Source organism: Gigantopelta aegis, chromosome 8, assembly GCF_016097555.1.
Source record: "Gigantopelta aegis isolate Gae_Host chromosome 8, Gae_host_genome, whole genome shotgun sequence".
Lineage (NCBI taxonomy): Eukaryota > Metazoa > Mollusca > Gastropoda > Neomphalida > Peltospiridae > Gigantopelta > Gigantopelta aegis.
The window spans coordinates 16,685,448-16,709,628 of NC_054706.1; the positions used below are offsets into that span (position 1 = coordinate 16,685,448).

At 35.3% G+C, this 24,181-nt stretch overlaps 1 protein-coding gene across 2 annotated transcripts in view; it reads right to left on the reverse strand.

The window, feature by feature from the left end:
- Positions 1-268: 268 nt before the first annotated feature.
- Positions 269-24,181, reverse strand: part of LOC121379914 — a 122,384-nt gene continuing 98,471 nt past the window's right edge. The window contains exons 5-8 of one of the 2 annotated variants that reach the window (XM_041508588.1): positions 23,354-23,424; positions 15,360-15,462; positions 14,103-14,229; positions 269-11,795 (exon numbers count right to left, since the gene is read on the reverse strand). In XM_041508588.1, coding sequence (XP_041364522.1) covers positions 10,605-11,795; positions 14,103-14,229; positions 15,360-15,462; positions 23,354-23,424 — 1,492 coding nt within the window. In that variant the 3' untranslated portion in view covers positions 269-10,604. The remainder of the gene's footprint in view (positions 11,796-14,102; positions 14,230-15,359; positions 15,463-23,353; positions 23,425-24,181) is intronic. The other variant, XM_041508589.1, reaches the window with a different exon arrangement.

Here is a 24,181-nt window from a genome sequence, read left to right on the forward strand (position 1 = left end):
CAAACCCGATATTATTAAATTATTTCTTTTCTTCAGAAACACCGATATTGACGTTAACAAGAATCGTTTTTTAAAATGAGTTCATTTTTGTAATAATCTAGTTAATTTTATAGCTGACGGGTTGTTTTTTTCCTTTTCCTTTTCAAAGCAAAGAACTTGTTTTTTTCTGAACCGAAATCGGATTCTTCCTCAACCACATCACAACCCCCTTAATAGTGACATACACGACAGCAGAGCATCACTTTTACATAGAACACTAAACATGCACTTAGTTTTAAAGTTTTATTTCTTCAAAGAACAAAAAGATTCATTTCTTAGTATATACTGTAGTAGCATATTACTGGACTACACACTGTAACAAAGAGCAGCAAAGAAACTTTATGGCACATACCAACAGTGCAATATAATAATACATGTACCTTCATGTATCAGAATTGCATAATGCCAGTCATTAACAAACCAAAACCGTAGTTCTCTTTTGTAAGACTTGGAAACAACCACAGTGACTGGATCAAAGAATGTATTAGTACCTTAAGAGAATATGGGTCTGGGAGTCTTGCATGAAAATCTTGAAAAAAAACATCTAAATGTGTTTAATCAAGTTGGCTACGTATCGACTTGCTCTTTGATAGCCCATATCGTAGGAACATATACTAAAGGAAAACTTGGCTGTACCGTGTTTTTGTTTGTTTGGTTGCTTTGTTTTGTTGTTGTTGTTGTTGTTGTTGTTTTTGTTTTGGGTGTTTGTTTGTTTGGTGTGGGGTTTTTTTTTTTTTTTTTTGGGGGGGGGGGGGGGGGTATGCAAGTGTGTCCATGGTTTTATATAAACGTGATTTTTGTCTAGCTGGGAAAGACCCTATATTATAGGGCCCCGAATATTGTTTAATGCCATCCTCCCTCATTTTTTAGGTTAAGTACAACCCTGGCAACATCTAAGAGTAGAAAAAAAAGAGTAAAAATGTTAAGTAAGCTGTATATCAAAAGTTCATGGCAAGTTCTATATAAAGTGCAAGCAAAATACTCGTCGATGCCAACAGACGATTAGTATGACCATTCATTTTAATTATTTGTCACAACTGGACTGTGATCTGTATTTACGTGCCTATTGATATCCCTTCAAGATTCATGCACTGTCACAGCATGTTTCCTTCCAACATAATACCACAGCCATAATTCTTGGCAGTCATTAAATTAACATTTGCTTCACTTTCTGTTGTTAACACATTATATACAAGACACTGTGACGATGTAAAATAGTCCAGTATGTTTGAGACGGTAGTCGTCCTTTGAATTAAACATTGCGATGAAGTAATGTCCCAGTATTGCTTCGATTGTAGCCATTATTGGACATGAAACACCTTGCGTACCATATTCCGAGCAGCTGTTTTGACACCTATCAGCTAAATCACTAAATGGAAATGGTACACATCATGCAGATGGATGGGCCATTTGGTATTACTCAATGCTATACATGCAATTGCAACTTATGCAAAAACTGGATTGTTTAATATCAATAAATGCTGTCTATATAACTGTATATATTATGCGAATGTGCTATAAAATATTTGTGATTGCAAACATGCAAATTATTTGGTCTGTGCAATAGCATAAGATGGTATCTATTTAATTGCAATATTATACAAAGTATTGGGCTGTGCAATATCACTAAATGGTACCCATGTAATTGCAATAGTATGCAAAGTAAAGAGTTGTGCAAATTCATTAAATGCTGTCCATTTTATTGCAAATATGTTTTGTTACATAATTTAATGTTTTATTATTGCAAAGACAACAATGATGGGCATTGTAGATGCATATTGTATTTCTACGTAAATTCGTCTCACGTTTTGTAGAACTCTTTATGAAGTTGTCATTAACATGTATGCCTATATATAGGATATTATTTTGATAATAAAGATCTAAAAAAATAACTTTCATACGCTGCCTCTATTTATTCCTACATATTCATCATAGAAACTATAACTAGTATGTATTGTGTTTTCATCTAGTATAACCTAAATCAGTATAAATCAAACTAGGATGCAAAAGTTATTAATAATCTTGTGTAATTTTATACACACAACAAAAACCGCTCATGTAGCATTAGTGCGTTGACTCGAACTCAAAACAAACAAAAAACAACAACAACAAAACCCCACAAAGTTTTAAATAAATTTAAATGTCTTTTACAACTTGCACATAGTTTCAGTGCTTGCGCATACAGTCAAGTTGTGCGACACAAAGTAATCAGTTTCATTTCAACTTCTACATCACAGAGCAATCGATTGTGCTTTTATCATTGGATGGTATGACTGCAGTGACTTGTCTTTAAATCAATAACGCACACGTTATGGCCATGTGACACCAACAGATGTGTAAAAATGTTTTTTTGGTACGTAGTGGAAGCAAAATGTAGTTTCCACGAAAACATGTTTTCTTATTTTATATATTAATATATAAGAATGGTCATGGTATATATATGTAGCGAAAGAAAATACTTAAGGTAGTTAATGCCCATGAAGATTGCAGCATAATACAAAAGCATATATATTATAACTAAGTAATAAATTTAATTAATTTACAATTATTTTCTAAAGATTTAATTTGAAATTTCTATATCCTATCCTACATAAGTATCGTATATATTAAGTAAAAGTAGCGACAGTTATGGTATAATGTAAGGGCATTATTCTGTAAAATGTGACCAAGGTCACATGTTAAATCTGACAAAATTTTGTGACCGTACGCATGTATACATCTCCAGCTACATGTTAAACGTGTGACCTAATAACACTTAGAGTAAAACATGTGACTCATATATGAATTAATATGCTTAAACTGTCATTAATATAAAACACTGTAATTAAATGTAATTTTCAAATGATTTTACATTAATATGTATGATATCGAAGATACCAGTTTTCTGCCACCGACATCACTACAGACATCATTCAAGGTCGTAGCTGGCGGGGGTGGGCAATGGCAACATCCTGTAAACTTGTATTAAAGAAAATCCTCTTATTGGTTTTAAGTAAGTGACCTCCCTGAAATGGCTGCAAAATGATATTTCAGAGCCATATCTCTCTCTCTCTTCTCTTCTCTCTCTCTCTCTCTCTCTCTCTCTCTCTCTCTCTCTCTCTCTCTCTCTCTCTCTCTCTCTATCTCTCTCTCTATATCTATCTATATATATATCTATATCTATATCTATCTATATATATCTATATCTATATCTATCTACATACATCTATATCTATACAAAACTTAAAAGCATGAGGTGCCATGTAGTTGCCCTATTAAACTGTCCAACAAAATATTATCTGAAAACTAATAAATTCAGCAATAGGTTTGGTAATACTATTATACTATTACTTAATCCAATAGATTATGATAATAAATTACTTAACAAATTGTAAAAGCACAGCTGTTTATTTTTCTTATTTTTGTGAAAACAGTGTGTGGTTGTTTATATTTGCTATTGGAACATATGAGATCAGAGGTATACATATGACATATATGCTGTTCCCCTGAAATGACATTTTACTGAAATGCCCCCCAAAACTACAGATTCCCTCATAAACAGTGCACATACCATAAAGATATGCATTTCTATAAATAAACAAATAAAAGGTACATACAAATTCGATATGCATTTAACATACAAAATAAACCCCCCCACATAAAATACAACTATGGAATGTTTATATTAAAATGATGACACTAAGAAATGATATTCTGTGGTTCACAATAACGTAAGGATGTCATCACAACTATTGTAAGTGAAATGAGTAAAAAAACAAACAATGGCAGTGACAACCGTCAAACATATTAAACAGATACACACGCATACAACAAACAAAAAACTTAACGACAGTCAAATAAATCAATGAACATATTAAACAACTGGTAAAAACAACACATACATACATTTACAATGGACAAAAACGTTTTGCTTTGTTTTATTTTTTACCAATTTTAAAATAGAAGAAGGCTTAATCTTATAGAAAATAGTATTCTTGTGACACAATCTTTTAAAGAGATTTCATACCTTGATTATGGCACTGTATTAAATTTTAACATAAAATTAAGTATCTATTTTTTACTGATAAATAAATGGGCCTACAAATAATAAACTTATGCTTAGGTGACAAAAAAGCAATCTTATTTTTCTATTTTTGAAACCAATTAAATAGTGTATAAATAATAAACATTATTTTCAGCCATAACTTAAACAAAGTTTGAAGCCAGCAGTAGCCTTAAGTAGCTACCAGTATATGATACCAGACTGATACAAATACTATTTAACTGCTTGCTCAAAATGAAACAAAATGTTTACTAAAAAATGTACATCTTTTAAAAATAAAAGTAACTGAAAGCTGCTACCCCCTCCCCCTCCTGATCTTTGGCATTTAATTACTCTTTGAAACAGAACATTTTGTAGTAATATGTCTGGGTATGTTTATTCAGGAGGTCACTTTAGGATATTAGCATTTCATGTTAATTTTGTAGGCACTACATGTGACCTACATTAATTTGCATTTTAATTCAAGTTATTGTATAATGTTCTTTTTACAAAATACACAACCTGTTGAAGTGGCAAAAGCAGGCACATTTAATTTCTTCAACATTATATTTTGAAGACAAAACATTCTCCATTATTATGCTTTTTAAATACGCAATTATACACTTACTTTTGCTGAACTGTAAAACAGTCACACCTGTTATAACAAATACTTGCATATAAAGGACACCTGTACATTTTAATTTGTACAGAAAGGTCACCTGCTATGCTATACCAGTATGTGATGCTTTTTGTAAAGGCTTTACTGTAGAATAACACAAGAATATATATTACAAGTTGAAACCAAAAATATTTACTTCAGGAAGACTTAAAAACCCACAATAATCCATAGTTCAGTTGTGAATCTATATTTTTGATGAGCAGAGCTCTTTGTATTGAGTTTAAAAACGGAACTACACTATCACAAGCAGACAATAAATAAAAACAGGAACACAAGTGGACTAAAAATAAATACACTTATGGGACATTTAAAAACACTCACTGGATAATAATTATGAAGAAAATGTACAACTTTGTTCAACAATGTACACATATACATAATTAATATATGTAATTAATCTGTACAGCAACTATGATAGATTGTATAAATAGTAGTAATAAGTAATCAACAATAGTCATTATTATCATAATATATTTAAATATATTAACAAATCACAGTCATGTACATATTAAATCATGATAATGATGATAACATTGTGTTTCAAAATATACAGAAATTGCATCATTAACTACAGGGCCGTACCTAAGGGACAGTAATGGAGGGTGGATGGAGCAACTACTTCGTACATCCTGAAAAATACAAAAATGTGCCATTTATCCTTTATACAATATGACGGCATGAGGTGCACCATCAAATTAATTATTGTGGACATGACGGCATGTGCTGTTAGTTTGACATTATGATAACGTCATTCCAGTACAGACATGAAAAGGTTAAAAGTGTTCAGTGTAGTGGCGGCCATTCCATAATTTAAAAAATTTGCAACATAGAAGGACTTGCATTTATTATTTCATATTCGGTGGGTCTAATCAAATATTTTCTCTAAGTATATATAGTTTAAGTACTTGAGTACCGCCTTCCCCATGAGAAGATACTAAAGACGCTATCAGGTGTGGATCCAGGGGTTTGTGAAGGGGTATATGTATGCGTGTGTGTGCCAGACATGGTAAGAGGTATTGGAACAGACTTTTACTAGTCCCCTACTGGTCCAACCTGAGGGGACTATACGTTTTATTTCCATCCTTCTGTCTGTCTGTCCATCCGGCCATCCCACATGTAGTTTTTCATATGGGTTTTTTCACAATGCCATTAGCTATTAAGCTGAAATTTTTTTGTATAGCCATACAGATAAACATAACTTTCATAGTGATTTACCCATTCTTCACAGAGTTATTTGTTGAGCATGATAGGCAACATGCAATGCTTTAGCAGTATTCTCACAATGCTTGTTTATTTTTTTATTTTTTGAAAACAGTGGGGGAAAAAGGTGTGCATGTGTGTGCGTGCGTGTGTGTGCGTCCGTCTGTCTGTCTGTCTGTCTGTCTGTGTGTGTGTGTGTGTGTGTGTGTGTGTGTGTGTGACCCTTGGCACCATGCCCTGGATCTGCACCTGACAATGCCTTCTGGGTTTTTCTTGGGTTTTTTGTTTTGTTTTTTGTTTCCCTGCCCCCTCTATTTTTATACTAGGTACGGCCCTGAAGTGATAGAATGGGCAAACACATGTACTGAGGCTTTACTGGTATATCCAAAGGGTCTGAAATGAAGTACAGGGCATAATTCTCAAAGCTCTCTTAAACCATCCTAGCAAGTCAGTTTGCACTACACTGCGAGATGACACAGTTGTGAGAGTTTAGTAAATTAGGCCCCTCATCAACAATTGGTCCAATCAGATTTATTGTTTTGTAAATTTGCAATAATCTGTAACTGCTGTTTAAATCTGTCAGAACCCTTTTATTGCATAATAACAAGAAAACATGGTGGGTTTTTTTATAGTACTCAGCAATAAAACCAGCAAAATAAAATCATATTCTTAAAATTGATTTAATACTTTAAGATAATGTAAGTCATCACTGGATTGGTTTCTATAGGACATGTACATGTAACACTTGAACTGACTGGTTGCTATTTATAACCTCTAATTATATGTTAATTTGTCACTTTTCACACTGGCTCATTGGTTGATATTTGTTATGATAAAAACTTCATTGGTTGCTACTTAGAAAGATGAACCTTTAAAGGATGGTGTTATGTTTGGATGGTAAATTGATGGGTTACCATCAACATATAATTATATTGATTGGATCCTATTTATAAATATTTTGGTCTAAACTATATAACTTTAAATTGAGTTTTTATTTTATTATCACATGTACCGGTATTATTAATGTAACTGGATATTTAAACTGCCTCATCAAAACAATATTAGCTGATAATTTTAGCTAATATTTACAACTCTTTTTTTCTCCATTAATACCTAATGTAATTTATTACTCAAAAAGGTTTTCATAAATTCATTTAATATGATATTATTACAAAATGTTAAATACATGCAACTACCAATCCAAGCCAATCAAATCTACTAATAGGTACACAAAATGGAATTCTAAATGTTAAGTAAAAAAGTTAAATAAAACTTGAAGTATATGTGTATTTTTAAAATTCCCTATAAGTTTAATAAATATAATACACTTATTTACACTTCCTACAGCCACGACACACATATCCCCCTTCCCCCACCCATTCCCATGTATAAAGACAAAGTTGCATCCCATGATAGTGTTTACCCTAGAAATTTTACAAGTTATGGTAGACTAAACACTTCTGGGGCATTTTCACCATTTTCAGGGTATTATTTTTCCATTAAAAACAAATGTTTTTTTAATGGAAATAAAAATAAATGTAAGTATTGTGCTTGCTTTAATAAATGAATGGCAAAATATATAACAGACATATTATATTAATTAATAATACATTTTCTGAGTGTTTTATAAATGTAATTTTAGAATTAATTCTTGAAAAAGGCTTGTTTAATATCTGAGCAGCATGGCTAGTGAAATAAAGTTGTCGAATGCTGCATTTAAGTATATACAGCGTACTTGAACCTTAATTGGATATAAGCATGAAAATAAGTTGAAATGAAATGAATTTAAGTATAGTTTGTAAATATGAATATCCTGTCCCCAACCCCATTCCACAATATTAGTCTTTTTAAGCTCTAGCTCCCTCTTTAGGTGACATTATTACTATTAGTAAAATTGTATTAACTGAAAGTAAAGTAAACTTAGTAAAGTAGGGCTAGTGAATTTTTAATCGTGGCTAGTAAATATTAAAAATCACTGATCCCATGGCTAGTGAATTTTATTAAAATTCTCGAAACCCTGCAAGATGGTGCCAGACTTTTGAGGCAAGGTGCTGCACAATGCTAGAACAAGCTAGGGAAAACACTTCCTCAAATACTGGATAGGGTGTAGCCCGGAGTCGGATAGGCCGGATCCTGTACCTGCTTATAAATCTTATACAATAATAGTTTCCGGCACAAGTCATTTTGTAGATGGTTTTTCTGACACGAGTCTCAAGAAAATCAATCCTTGGAGTTGGAGCAGCTTTCGGGCACCTTGTTACATGCTGATTAAACTAGAATCTAGACTATACTTCAACAACATTTTAAGAATGGCATGACAATGCCATATAAATTGCATGCATTTGATGCTGTTACAGATTTGAGTTTTAGACTGTAAAGTTTTATAAGCTCTGTCTCAGAAGACTGATCATTCTTGTTAGATCTGTCAGTTTTCCATCACCATCCCAATCAGAGCCCCATGATTGGTATATCAAACACCATGGTATGTACTGTGAATCATGTATTTTCACAGTACATACCATGACCTTTCATGTACCAGTTGTTGGGCACTGGTTGGAATGGACAGCAATCAATTTTGCAACCAACGCCCTTGGGGGAAAGAGAGGGATTATTGGGGTATATTCCCCATCTCTGGATACACCAGTGGTTCAATATTTCATTTGATAATTTTTTACATTTATTACATTGAGAAATAAGCAACCAAAAAAGTTCCATATGAATTTCTTCAACATCTTATTTGTTGATTTACAAGTAAAAATAAACAAAATACTTTTCATTTCATTAACAAATAGTCTTATATTCATAAATTAGTGAAATGCAGAACTGCTTTACATTATTAGGCAGTGTAAAATATTAGTGATTACAGCACTTTTTTTCTAAATAGTAAAATACATACATTGTACCATTTACAGCTTGTTCCATAAATTATCAATTTGGCAAATCCAATATGCTTGAAACATATTTTATGTGAAAACCCCCCAAAAGGTATGTACTGTATTTCTAAAACTATGTCGCGTGACTTTACTAAAGATGAATGTTAAGTTTTGGGCTTGCTGTTGGTCTTAGTGTAACTGATGCCATCACAGACACAATGCTGCTGCCACATTTTGTATTTGTAATCCATACAAACGGAAAACTTTTTAGGTTTTTTTTTTACAATACCATACTTAGCAGGGTGCATAAGGGTCGGGGGGGGGGGGCAGTCGATGGAGTGGGGGTTAGTCAGCCATGAAAAACACCCAACCCCAAAAGAAAAATGCTTTATTACTGTGCCCGGATTCTCGTTTTTACCAACTACCTCTTGACCTACCCTTCACTCGCGGGAAATTGTGCAAGGGGTGGGGTGGGGGGTGGGGGGTTGGGGGGGGGTGTCTAGATTGTGCTCAGTGAATTCTTTATAGGGGCAGAATCATGTTCTCTTGAAAAATATATTGAAAAAAAAGAAGAAATTTTTCATGGAGCAGAGGGTTTTTTCATCCCAAACACCTACCCCCTGCACAAGTTACTGCCCTTGTTTTAGGCTAGATATGGCCCCATTTTGTCTTTCTTTGTTACAGTTGCCTTGAATGTTATGGCCATCTCCTAGGCATTAAATATGGGTATTTGTTTTTAAGATTCCACTGGCATTGTAAGAAAAACCTTCTGTAATGTAGATATTTTGAGATTCCATTGCATAATGTTACAATTCTGACCCAAAATCTGGGAAGCATAGAATCATGCTAAATTTGCAGCGCGTCTCTAATGTAGACATACTGAATACAGAGTTTATATAATTTAACTACTGATAAGTTAGATTTGAGAAGATCTACCACAAGAAAAATGGGACTAAAGACTACACACACATGTATCTAGGTTATTTTATAATTTTCACCATGGACATCCACTGGGGACGGGTGGTGTGGGTATGGTCTCTTCATTGTATGTAATTCCAGTTAAAGGAAACTATATATCAACTTGTCAAGACTACAGAATAACAATAAGGCTATGACAAGCTTCAAAACGACCAACCAAAATAATAAAAAACAATGACACTAGTTATTATAATATTAGGCAGTGTATATTAAGCAACTTCAGTTTTTTTTGGTCATAAATCATTTCTTATTATTATTAACTTTTTTGATGTGGGGGGAGATATTTTTTATAATTAAGATTTTTTTTTACCACTAAATTACACATTACCTACAACTTTTTGTTTACCTTATAATTTTTTGCAAGCGAAAAGGCTTTTTAGGAGCTCAAAATGCATTTATTGCTAAATAGAAAAGTCAGTACCCTCCCCCCCACAATGTTTCCAGCCACATCCATTTAGCAACAAAGTCCACCCCCTAATCAACCACCCATCAGAACATTTCCAAACACACCCAATAAGGAACAAAGGGCTAAATAACTTTAGACAAAATGTCATTCATAATCCCAACTTGAATAAATTCTGTAACTATACTTAAATAACGTAACATTCATAGAGCTAATTAAAACCGAAATAATCTAAAATTAGCCTTGTATGCTAGTTCCTCTTTGACTCAAAGTCTTGATGTTCTGGAAATCATTTATTGAGGTGTTCCTGTTCTGCTACTCACTTAAAAACTCTTGAGTGATAGTTGACAACTGTTTTAAAGTTTAGTAAACACACACATCTATTTACACTGTAATAAAAAATAGAAACTCTCATATCTGTATGGGACCTTGGTCCTCACAGAGGTCCTTCAACAACCTGTTGCAGACTTCCTTCTGTTTGCTAGGACTGACAGGCACCTCTTGATGCATATAGGTGAGTGGGTCATCGTTCATGGCAGCAGTAAATGCATAATTGGACGACACGGGCGTTCCGTTCTCGTCCCACGACAGCTTGTCGTCTGCGTCATTGGGGACCTGGGAAGATGCGCCCGACGTCGAGTTGTCCACCGAGTCCCGACTGCCGGTCAGCGAGGTTCCTGATCTGTCAGAACTGTCGGGATTATCGTTTGAGTCCGAGTCGACCATATCGACGACAACCACAGGATGCCGCGGACCGTTTGGCAACACGTCTGCCGTTCTCCCAGCATTGAACACGTTTTTGTCTGGTACATTACGGACCAGACTGCTCTCTGGAGTAGGAGCCTCAGGAGTCTCGGCATCCTCAGGATACCTGTAATCCTCAGGATACTCCGGCTCCCGGCTCCTATCGTAACCAGTGTCTAAGCTGCTCCCAGAGGACCGGTGAAGATTCTCCTCACTAATGTGGAGAGGGGTGAAGGTCGTCTCTTCTTCCATTTGGTCTTCGCTGTCGGTATCCAGGTCAAGGGAACCCTTTTTTTTGTTGTTTAGCAACGGCAACTCGACATCCCGAGCGTCATCAGTGTCGGACATATTTCTGTCTGGCTCGGCCGTAGTATTGTCCGTAAACAGATGCCTCTCCTGGTCGGAGAGCCCATCCAGACTCTCGCTGAATGAATCACTAGCATCCATACCAGCAACGACTGGATCGTCAGACTCTATATTATGCAAGTCCCTGACCTGAGATTCGGGCAGACTTGCTGGGTCTCTGCCGTACCTGTTGCGCTTGTTACGTTTGACAACGTCATGGATGCTTCCCTCAGACCTCAGACTCCGTGGCATTTCTGTCATTGGAATAGAATCAGGCTCATCGGCGCCACCTTCGTCCAGGGATACGGCCTTCAGCCTCGTTCTGGAGCCCCGAGACGAGGATCGGCGCATCTTTGGGTCCGATTGTTGCTGTCGGCCAGACTTTTGATTAGACATGGGTGGAAAGCTTTCTTCCATGGAGAACACGCGAGGCTGGCCGGCGGTTCCATTGTCAGGTGAGACCTGTGTGCTGGGGCTCAGTTCGGCAAGGTTGTCTGTCTGTATACGTTTGTCCTGAAAACATACACAGAAAATTAGTATGTTATGTGTTTAATTTATACAGTAAATTAGTATGTTAAGTCCGTAACATACATAGTAAATTAGTACAGCAAGTCCGTAACATACACAGTAAATTAGTATGGGAAGTCCATAACATACACAATAAATTAGTACAGGAAGTCCGTAACATACACAGTAAATTAGTATGGTAAGTCCGTAACATACACAATAAATTAGTATGGTAAGTCCATAACATATACAGTAAATTAGTACGGTAAGTCCATAACATACACAGTAAATTAGTACGGTAAGTCCATAGCATACACAGTAAATTAGTACGGTAAGTCCATAACATACACAGTAAATTAGCATGGTACGTCCATAACATACACAATAAAGTAGTACGGTAAGTCCGTAACATACATAGTAAATTAGTACAGCAAGTCCGTAACATACACAGTAAATTAGTATGGGAAGTCCGTAACATACACAATAAATTAGTACAGGAAGTCCGTAACATACACAGTAAATTAGTATGGTAAGTCCGTAACATACACAATAAATTAGTATGGTAAGTCCATAACATATACAGTAAATTAGTACGGTAAGTCCATAACATACACAGTAAATTAGTACGGTAAGTCCATAGCATACACAGTAAATTAGTACGGTAAGTCCATAACATACACAGTAAATTAGCATGGTACGTCCATAACATACACAATAAAGTAGTACGGTAAGTCCATAACATACACAGTAAATTAGCATGGTACGTCCATAACATACACAGTAAATTAGTATGGTAAGTCCATAGCATACACAGTAAATTAGAATGGAAGTCCATAGCATACAAAGTGGTAAGTCCATAACATACAAAGTGATAAGTCCATAGCATACAAAGTGGTAAGTCCATAACATGTTTCTTGACAAAAAAGAAGAGAAAACTATGCTTCATTAAGGAAAGGAATATTAAAGTCTTTAACATACTGAGAAATGCTCGGCATAATATTTCAAGTGAACCGTGGTTTTGTATGTGTGTTAGTTATACAACTTAAATTCAGTAGAAACAACAATCAGTGACATGGCAAACCATTACCATATATTTCATCTTTTTTCACATATTCCAAAATTTCAGGTGTTCTTGACTGATTTGGGGGCATTTGGAGCATCAGTATTGTACAGAACTATAGTAGAAGTGTGTTAGGGGTAGGTAACTCACAGGTTACACACACATTATTCACATATAAACTGAATGATCAGTTAACTAGGTCAAAATCGTGTTACCATACCTAACATTTTGAAACGCTGTCCCTGGGAAGTCCATCAGATGCTATTGCACTGATTTGTGCTATAAACATGGTGCATTTATATAAAGTCAATTGTATTTTGCACTTTAAACTAACTATATGGTGCCCAATGTATCTTGGTCTTACCCACTGTCAACATAAATGAACCACCATCACAATGGATCTATTGACTGCTTCAAATTATTCTACAAAAATGAAGTATAAAGTTAACAGAGTTTTAAATCTTCAGCAGATCAAAGTCTCCATTTTTCAAAATATAAAGATAAACAGTCTGTTACTACACCCCCCCCCCCCGAAATCTAACAGGTCAAGGGACATAACTTGATGATACTCATTCATACACCGATTGGCAGAGTTACCTCCCCTGTTAATATATTTTCAATTTTACATACTTTATATCTTGTGTGTGTGTGTGTGTGTGTGTGTGTGTGTATATATATATATATATATATATATATATATATATTGGTAGTGATCAAATAATGTTTGAAAAAGACTTTTAAATATATATCAATTTTTTAAGCTACAGAGAAATGTTTTGTTTATTTAGAAATACATGTACCATCAAAGTCTAAATAGTTGCTGTTTTTTTTTTTAAAGATGGTTTTGTTTAATGACACCACAAGAGCACATTGATTTAATCATTGGCTATTGGATGTCAAACATTTGGTAATTTTGACATATAGTCTTAGAGAAGAAACCTGCTACATTTTTCTATTAGTAGCAAGGGATCTTTTATATGCACCATCCCATAGACAGGAAAGCACATACCACAGCCTTTGATGTACCAGTTGTGGTGCACTGGCTGGAACGAGAAATAGCCCAATGGGCCCACCAATGGGGATTGATCCTAGACCGACCACGCCTCAAGCGAGCACTTTACCACTGGGTTATGTCCCGCTCCTTGCTATTTTTAGATCAAATTCTCTGTTTTTAAAATAAGGTCCCTGTTTAACAAATAAAGTCTCCATTTTAGCATCACACAGATACCCCGCCCATCACCATGACAACAAACCTTGTAACAACGAGTGGCCAATCGGTGATGACCGCTATCCACTTCATCCAGAGTTTGATAATGTCCTCTCGTTTGTCTTGGAATGTTTCGAGATAATCTTCTTGCTTCAAATTTTTTGCGTTGTCGTCTTTAAATAATAAAAAAAAAAAAAAAAAAAAAATCAAATTATTAATTTGGAAATTTTAAAATTCACATACAATTTTAGTATTTTAATTTCAGATCTTGTCACTAGTGTATTATTGGTTGTTAAAATATATACCGCATAATGATTGATGATTTCATGCAGACATCCAATCAAGGCTTATGCAATATGTCTCTAAGTGAGAGAAACCTGTTGCAACCACATAGGTTAACCCTATTGGCAACAAGGAAAGAAAAAGATTACTTGTTTAACAAAACCTCAGTATTTAAAAAATATTTTTTTTAAATGACCACTGAATATTTAATTAAACTAAGGCTATTTTTTAAAATATTTTCCCCCAAAGGCAGGAGTGTATATACCACAGCCTTTGATGTACCAGTCATGGGGCACATGAATGGAGTGGGTTGAAAATTAAAGTTTATATTGTTTAACAACACCACAATAACACATTGATTTATTAATCAAATACTGAATGTCAAACAGTTGGTAAATTTAACATATAGTCTTAAAAACAAAAAATCTCAGTATATTTTTTTACCATTAGTAGGAAAGGATCTTTTATATGCACCATCCCACAGACAGAATAGCACATACCACGGCTTTTGATATACCAGTCGTGGTGCACTGTTTTGAATGAGAAATAGCCCAATGGGTACCCGACAGGGATTGATCCCAGACATACCACATATGAGGCGAACTCGTAACCAATGGGCTACATCCCTCATCCTCATGGATGGGGTGGGTGCCCATCAACCCATTGCACCTAAGGTGAGCGTTCTAACATCGAGCTACATCACACCCCGGTTCCTCATGGATGGGGTGGGTGTCCATCAACCCATTGCACCTAAGGTGAGCGTTCTAACATCGAGCTACATCACACCCCAGTTTGTAAAGAAATTTCCACTAATCTTTCCATAAAAACATTCTTGAGTGCAAACAAACAGCAAAAAAACAACCCCAATAAACAAATATTCTGCACTTGTGTGAATTGAATCGATGCCTCTGTGAATATATAAACGTATTTTTAGAATGCTGGATACACTGTGTATACTAGGTTCGAAATGAATCGATACTTCTATGTTTATAAAATGTTGTTAGAATCCATTGATACTCACTTTGCGAGGTAATAAGAGATTATGCAAATGGCGATGAAGATCAAAATAGCAATAACAATGCCAATGATGATGAGAGTGCGATCATGTAAAAGTTTGGCTTGTTCTGAAATTACAGAATAAACATCATTAGCAATCAGAGAAGGTAATTAGAAATGGTACATGGAACATATATAGACAACTCATAAAATACGAATATCTAAATATATGCATCAGGGTGGGAATTGGTCAACTGTAAAAAAGATGAAATCTAGAGGTGTCCCAGAAATTCCTGAAATCCTAGGTTAATATCTGTGCCATCTGACACATTTTGGAGGAAAGGACGATTAAAATGCGAAGAAATGCAATGTTCCATGAGAGAAAAAGAGCTGATCTGAGGAGAATTCCCACCCCTGATGCATACAGGTATATGATAACTATTGAATAGCATTTCATTAAGAGAAAAAACCCACAAATCAAATGCAGACATCTTAATTAACATACATAAATAATTAAAGAAAAGGAATGTTCATTTCATGACTCTTGCTACTTGGTAACGAGAAAAAAAGAGGAAACCTGCTGCACCACATAGACTACTCCTACCGATACAGCAGCAAGAAATCTTTTATATGCACTTTCCCTTAGAGAGGATAGTACATACCACATCATTTGGGACAGAAACAAAATCCAAGTTCACCAGAGGGTGATAATTTAATTACAGAAATGCACAAAATTATTATATATTAGAGAATTTAATTTGAGAAATATGTTCATTGTGCACATATTATTTAAAAAAAAGAGAACTAAATTGCATATATATAATTTGATTTAAACCATTATATTTTGTCAGTCACACATAACAAATGGACTCATTTTTAATACATGTACTAGTTTCTGAAAAGAACAAAATTGTTTGAGAGAGAGAGAGAGAGAGAGAGAGAGAGAGAGAGGAGGGGGGGGAGGAAACCCACAGCCAACACACAGGCTATTCTTGCAAGAAAGAAAAAAAAAGACCCCACCCCCACCCCCAAGAAACAAAACCAGAGAGCAAGAGATCTTTTATATGCATTTTTCCATAGGCAGGATAATACATATCAGTCAAGGGACACTGCTTAAGGACCAAAGAGATAATTTAATTATATGAACATGTGCTTAAGGACCACAGAAATAATTTCATTATATGAACATATGCTTAAGGACCACAGAGATAATTTAACTATATGAACATATGCTTAAGAACCACAGAGATAAACATATACTTAAGGACCCCATAGATAATTTAATTATGTGAACATATGCTTAAGGACCAAAGAGATAATTTAATTATGTGAACATATGCTTAAGGACCAAAGAGATAATTTAATTATATGAACATATGCTTAAGGACCACAGAGATAATTTAATTATATGAACATATGCTTAAGGACCACATAGATAAACATATGCTTAAGGACCACAGAGATAATTTGAGAGAGAGCCTGCTGCCAGCACTCATTCACTTGCAAGAGATCTTTTATGTGTACCACCCCACATACCATGACCTTTGTACATCAATTGTGGAGCACTGGCTGGAATGACAAATAGCCCAGTGGACCCACTGAAAGGAATTGATCATAGACCGATTGTACATCAATTGTGGAGCACTGGCTGGAATGACAAATAGCCCAGTGGACCCACTGAAAGGAATTGATCATAGACCGATTGTACATCAATTGTGGATCACTGGCTGGAATGACAAATAGCCCAGTGGACCCACTGAATGGAATTGATCATAGACCGATTGTACATCAATTGTGGAGCACTGGCTGGAATGACAAATAGCCCAGTGGACCCACTGAATGGAATTGATCATAGACCGATTGTACATCAATTGTGGATCACTGGCTGGAATGACAAATAGCCCAGTGGACCCAATGAATGGAATTGATCATAGACCGATTGTACATCAATTGTGGATCACTGGCTGGAATGACAAATAGCCCAGTGGACCCACTGAATGGAACTGATCATAGACCGATTGTACATCAATTGTGGAGCACTGGCTGGAATGACAAATAGCCCAGTGGACCCACTGAATGGAATTGATCATAGACCGATTGTACATCAGGCAAGTGCTTTAGCACTGGGCTATGTTTGGATGAGAAAGATCCAGAGTCCCTCAATGCTATTTGATCTTTGGCACCACCACACTGTAGGCCAGCACTCTGGCACCGACCTACATCCAACCTGTTCTACACAAGGTAAAAACATTTGTACAGGCATCCATGATGATGTTCAATATTTGAACATCATTCATTCATCAACATTGACAAACTGTTACGTTAATCTACTATACAATATTGTACAGCTTTACATATATGTATAAAACACGACTCCTTTCAACGCTAAGTTCGTAAATGAAAACCGTGTTTGGCCATGCATCCTTGATGTTCCTTTAATATTTTATTGTCACAGTTTTTGCCAAGATGGCTTCCACTGTCTGGAATGCATTGTTCAATAATCTCCAGAGACTATGGTAATCTTAGCCAATTCTTCCAATTGATTTGGCTTTTGTCAGCCAGGAAAGATAAAAGATTCCTCAAGGCATTTTCGCAGTCTTCCTTTGTTCTACATACTCTGTTCGTGCAGAAATAGGATGAATACAAAGGAAAACTCAGCATATTTTGAATTAAGAATATTTGCTGTTGAACAAATGGGACTGACTTTACAAAGCCTGTGTTGTTTTCTTCTTAAAATGCATCTAACTACATACATTTACAATGCTTAAACACCTGTCAATTCAGCCCACATACATTTACAATGCTTAAACACCTGTAAATTCAGCTCACCTACACTTACAATGCTTAAACACCTGTAAATTCAGCTCACCTACACTTACAATGCTTAAACACTTGTAAATTCAGCCCACCTACACTTACAATGCTTAAACACCTGTAAATTCAGCCCACCTACACTTACAATGCTTAAACACCTGTAAATTCAGCCCACCTACACTTACAATGCTTAAACACCTGTAAATTCAGCCCACATACACTTACAATGCTTAAACACCTGTAAATTCAGCCCACATACACTTACAATGCTTAAACACCTTAAAATGCATCTAACTACATACATTTACAATGCTTAAACACCTGTAAATTCAGCCACTAGTCATTCTGACATTTGATCAAAAGATATATTTTTATTAACAGCAAAGGGATCCTTTATACACATTTTTCCACAGACAGTACAGCACATACCATGTCCTTTGATAAACCAGTCGTGAGGAACTGGTTGGGATGGGAAAAAACAATTAGAGTTTTGTTGGTCAAGACATTGGCCATTTTATTAAATATATATAGACATTTTTTATAAACTAAGTCCTGGTGACAGTTATCAGCGACTGCAATTACTACCAAGTAATTTAACAATCAGAACCATAGGACTTTCTGCCTGTCCCAGAAAATATTTGACAAGATTAATGAAATGGCTGTCTGCCACGTCTAGACCAGCAAATCTTGAGAGATTCGTTTTAGTAACAATCACTCCATAGCAGACCCGAGTTATGATTACTTCAGGCAGCAACAATACATTTTATTACTAACAAAATAATTGCATAGTTCAAAATTAAACCCAATTTCAGTGATCGAAGTTGGAGGTTCTTGTCAAAAGTACATAGCTATATTTAGGAAAGGAAAGGAAAGGAAAGGAAAGGAACGGAAGGGAACGGAAGGGAAGGGAAGGGAAAGGAAGGGAAGGGAAGGGAAGGGAAGAATGGAAGGGAAGGGAAAGGAAGGAAGGGAAGGGAAGGGAAGTTTGTTTAATGCCTTAACACTATGGTTATTTGGTGTCTAACATATGGGTATTTTGACACTTATTTAAGAAATGATGGAAATCCACTGCTGCCATATAAACAACCCTACCAAAAGGCAACTAGGGATATTTTATATGCACTTTCCCATAGACAGGACAGTCTACAATGTACCAGGCATTAACAAGCTATTCTCAGCATACTAAGTTCAAAATCATACGTAGCTCCCCCTTTATATTTCGGAGAACTGTTAAAAAATGCGCCAAATTTGCTTCATAGAAACTGCACAACTTTTCCTTTTTGACTTAATCCTACAGGACATTCAAAATTCAATAGAACCAAAACTACACCCCAGTCGGGCTGCTGGTGCTGCCTTGCACCTGCCAGTGCAGGTGGTCCCCTCTCCCACCCACCCCAACCCTTTTTCTGTCCTGGACGGAATGAGCTGGCCAAGTCTTGACAACTGTGCCCATGACAGGCGTGTACTACAAAAGATTGCTCTGAATGTGCACATAAAACCCTATGACCTGACCTGACCTGACTTGTACCAGGCATGGGGCAAACCACAAGACCATAGGGACTGAATGATCTTATGAACCATTGTACCACAGGCGAGTGCTCTACCTCTCGGCTACATTCAAGTCCCTCACTTAAAGCTGCTAGTCCACCTTGAATATAACATCAGGCACCAACAGTTTGTTTTGTTTCATGACACCACTAGAGCACTTTCATTTATTAATCATCAGCTGTTGGATCTCGAACATTTGGTAATTCTGACATATAATCTTTGAGGAAACCTGCTGCATTTCCCCATTAGCAGGACAGCGCATACCAAGGCCTCTGATATACAAGTCAGGAGACAACGGTACATCAGCACATTGATTTATTAGTCATCAGCTATTGAATGTCAAACATTTGTTAAGTTTTGACATATAGTTTTAGAAAGGAAACCCACTACATTTTCCCATTAATAGCAAGGGATCTGATAAATCAGTTGTGGTGCACTGGCTACAACAAGAAATAGCCCAATAGGCCCAGCAACAGGGATCGATCCCACCCCCATCAGTTACTAATGCATAATACAAACAGAACTACAGACTGCCACCATGTTTGTTTAATACTTTGTCAAACACAGCATTGGAGTAGTCTCGTGTTTCATGGCAGTACCAAGCATGGTGACACACAGAAAAATACCTCCATGATACCTTTCTGAGCTTATAAATGCCCTTTTTAGTCTACTTGGAAAAGACAGCTTCCCACCCACCCTGTTACTGTACACTGATTATTTTTATGCTGCCATCACTGATTACTTCAGATTACATATGACCATGTTGTTTTGAGTTTTAAAATGGAAAAAAAAACCCATTTCATGTGATGTGTATACATGTAATTAGTATTAGGGTAATAGCCAAAGGATATCCAAGAGTTTTGTGTAATGATAAAAATAACTACATGTGATGTTGGTGATTCTATAAATATAATAATAAAAAAATGTATATCAGAGACTGCAGCTTTAAGGCAATGTCTTCTCTGTATATATGTGAGAAAGCACCAAGCAAACACGTGTTGCCAAGACAACACGCCATTCCAAAGAGACTGGTTGTCAAATAATTAAATCTAAACTGTGCAGATATTATCAGCTTATAACCAAAATGGACTAGAGCAGTACACAAATGGCATCCCTCGAGTTCATCACCGAATAATCCACTTAGGACACCGGAGTCTCTATTTAAGATGAACATGGCTCCACATACCGACGAGGGTGCAGGAGTTTTCCAGGGTTATAGGAAAAGAAAAGAAAGGAATGTTTGTTTACTGACACCTCAGCACATTTAAACTATGGCTATTTGGTGTCTAACGTACGGCTATTTCTTTACTTGGTATAGATAATGAGAGAAAGGAAAGGAATGTTTGTTTACTGACACCTCAGTACATTTTAAACTATGGCTATTTGGAGTCTAATGTATGGCTATTGATACAGTAGCAAGGGATCTTTTATATGCAAATTCCCATAGACGGGACAGTACATACCACAACATTTGATGTACCATCTAGAGACAAGAGTAAAAAAAAGTGTTAGAAAGGGTCACCTACAGTACAATTCTGTACTGTTAAATAAAAAAAATTTGATCAAAAACAACACCATTCAAATGTTAATAAACTGGTGAAAAGAAAACATATTCATTCATTAAACATTGAATTTTGGAGCATTTCAATGAATAAATGTTTAACGACACCCCAGCACAAAATACACAATGATGTTCCACTGCTCCATACTGCCAGACAGGAAACCCAGTTGGCTACTCATACAGAAAAGCAGCAAAGGATCTTTCATACATGTATGTACTTTCCCATAGACAAGACAGCTCATACCATTGCCTTTCATGTACTAGTCAAGAGGCACTGTCAACAATGGACTTATCTGAAATTACCTGTCGTCATTCTACATGTATATGTGACTGACAAAGCATGAATGTTTAAATATATGTTTAAGTGCTGTAAACAAATTTAATATAATAAACCAATAAACCATATAATACAACAATTAAATAAAACAAATTCACTTTTACAGGTTTTGAATAACAAATAATTTGAATATTGTCTTGTGCATATCTGTACTTGTGACAAATACTGTATTTACATATATATATATATATATATATATATATATATATATATATATATATATATATATATAGTAAAATCTCTAAAAATGTTTATAAAATTGCAATTATCAAGAATTAAACTATCAATATTGTACTTGATGTAACCTAAAAAGACATTTTCATTTTTTATTTGATAAAATAATTCAAATGATTTGCCATCATGTCGATAATGGGCCTATAATCCAACTTTAAAATATTATATGAAATTATTTTTAAAATTACTTTAGACTAGTAAAAGTATTATATGAAATTATTTTTAAATTACTTTAGACTAGTAAAAGTACCATTTGAGATCAATGCAATCCAGTGAAACTCCTCTAAACCAGACACCTTTGGGACCAATTTAAATGTCCAGTATAAGAGGTAACTGGTTTATAGAGGTTTAGTTATGTACTGATTTTTAAAAAAGGACCATGAAAAACATCCAGTTTTGAAGGAATTCTGGTTTATAGAGGGTCTGGTTTTGACAGGTTTCACTGTATAAATAAGACAACTTCAAAGACTAACTATAGTTAAATTATAAAAACCACAACAAACAGAACAATTACATAATGAAGTAAATACCATTCACCAAATAATTCAGTTAAACTGTTAGTAAACAGTACATCAATCACACAAAAGCACAACTTAAAACATTATTAAGCCAGTTATTAAAGCAACAGAGAAAATATTAGGCATAAAACATTTAACAATTATATGTGCAATATATATTATCTTTTAAATACATGTGTGAAGAAAGTGACAGGACATTTTTTGACAAAAAGAGAGAGGAGGGAGGGAGAGAGAGAGAGAGGGAGAGAGAGAGAGAGAGAAGGAGAGAGAGAGGGAGGGAGGGAGGGAGGGAGAGAGAGAGAGAGAGAGAGAGAGAGAGAGAGAGAGAGAGAGAGAGAGAGAGAGAGAGAGAGAGAGAGAGAGAGAGAGAGAGAGAGAGAGAGAGAGAGAGAGAGAGAGGTCTTGCACACACACACACACGCACACACAATGGCAGACAGACAGATAAATACAATTACCAGCAAGCAAAACTTGTTAGTCATAGATTCATATATTCCAATATTGTGTAATTATTTTAATCTATATATTTTCTGTTATTCAAATAAATAAAAGATTTAAGCTATTATGCAAAGCCATTAGTTCAGAGAAAATCAGAAGAAACATTTACTGCAATTACCACCAGAAAAGGTAATAATAATATAAAATTATAGATTACTTTTAACATTACTTTACAACAGATTACAAATTCCATGCCAGCAACCAATATATAAAATTCTTAACTTAATTACAATCAAACTAAAAGATGCATGCATAGATTTTGCCATAATTTTCAAACATTTATTTTCAAACAGTTACAACAAATATTAATTAAGCTTTGGAAGCCTTTATTTATGATCAAAACGACATGCAAACTGAAATTACTTTGATAAATATATATTTTTTTAAATTAAAAATTAAAAATGCATACCACATTTACATGCATACCCTCTGTAGCTAGGGCATGCTGTGCAGCATATCACCAGAGTATGCAGCTACAGAGGGCCTAGAAAAAGCTACTGAATACATACTGGTATATCTTGGTTCTATGCTGAAGATATCCCGGAGCTCGCAGCGCCTCCCCACATACGCTTCTGGACACCTGATTGGTGAAGCAGCAAGGTAATGAATGAGTGATAATGAGACAGAGAATGCTTATATGGTATGATATGGTAAATGGAAGGAAAAATACAGAAAGCTCTGCGTAGCCAGGATAATACTGTGTGCTAGCCAGAATTAGACTTACAAATGTTTCTAAACAAAACCGAAACTGAAGTATATAGTTATAGATACTATTCAATTTGAAGCCAGCAACAGGTTCAATTTGATGCTTTCCAGAGAACTGGGTCATTACATTAATAATGGAATAAATTTGGTATTAAAATTTGGAACTACAGGTAATAACAGGTTCAATTTGAGGGCCTGAGGCTTTCCATTTAATTTCAGTAACAGTGTCAATTTATTATTAAAATTTTAAACCATTAACAGGTTCAATTTGAGTCTTATCACTATTAATTAGTCATCAAAGATTGGAACAACTAACAGGTTCAATTTAAGGGCCTTGGGCTGTGCAGGGCATCAGCTTATCATTAGTAACAGAGTCAATTTATCATTAAAATCTGAAGCCTGCAAACAAGTTCAATCTGAGGCTTGGGGTTAGCAATAGGTTCAGTTTGTTGCTAGGCACTGATTCAATGCTGCCAAAAGATTCAATCTACCACAAGTGAAAGGTCCAATTTGGCAAATTCACTTCAAGAGTTTCTCAATTTATTTTTTAATATATTTAATTTGTCAATTGTATTTTGAAATATTTCTCTTGTGGTAAACATAAAAAATATGTCAATTAAATTTATATTCTT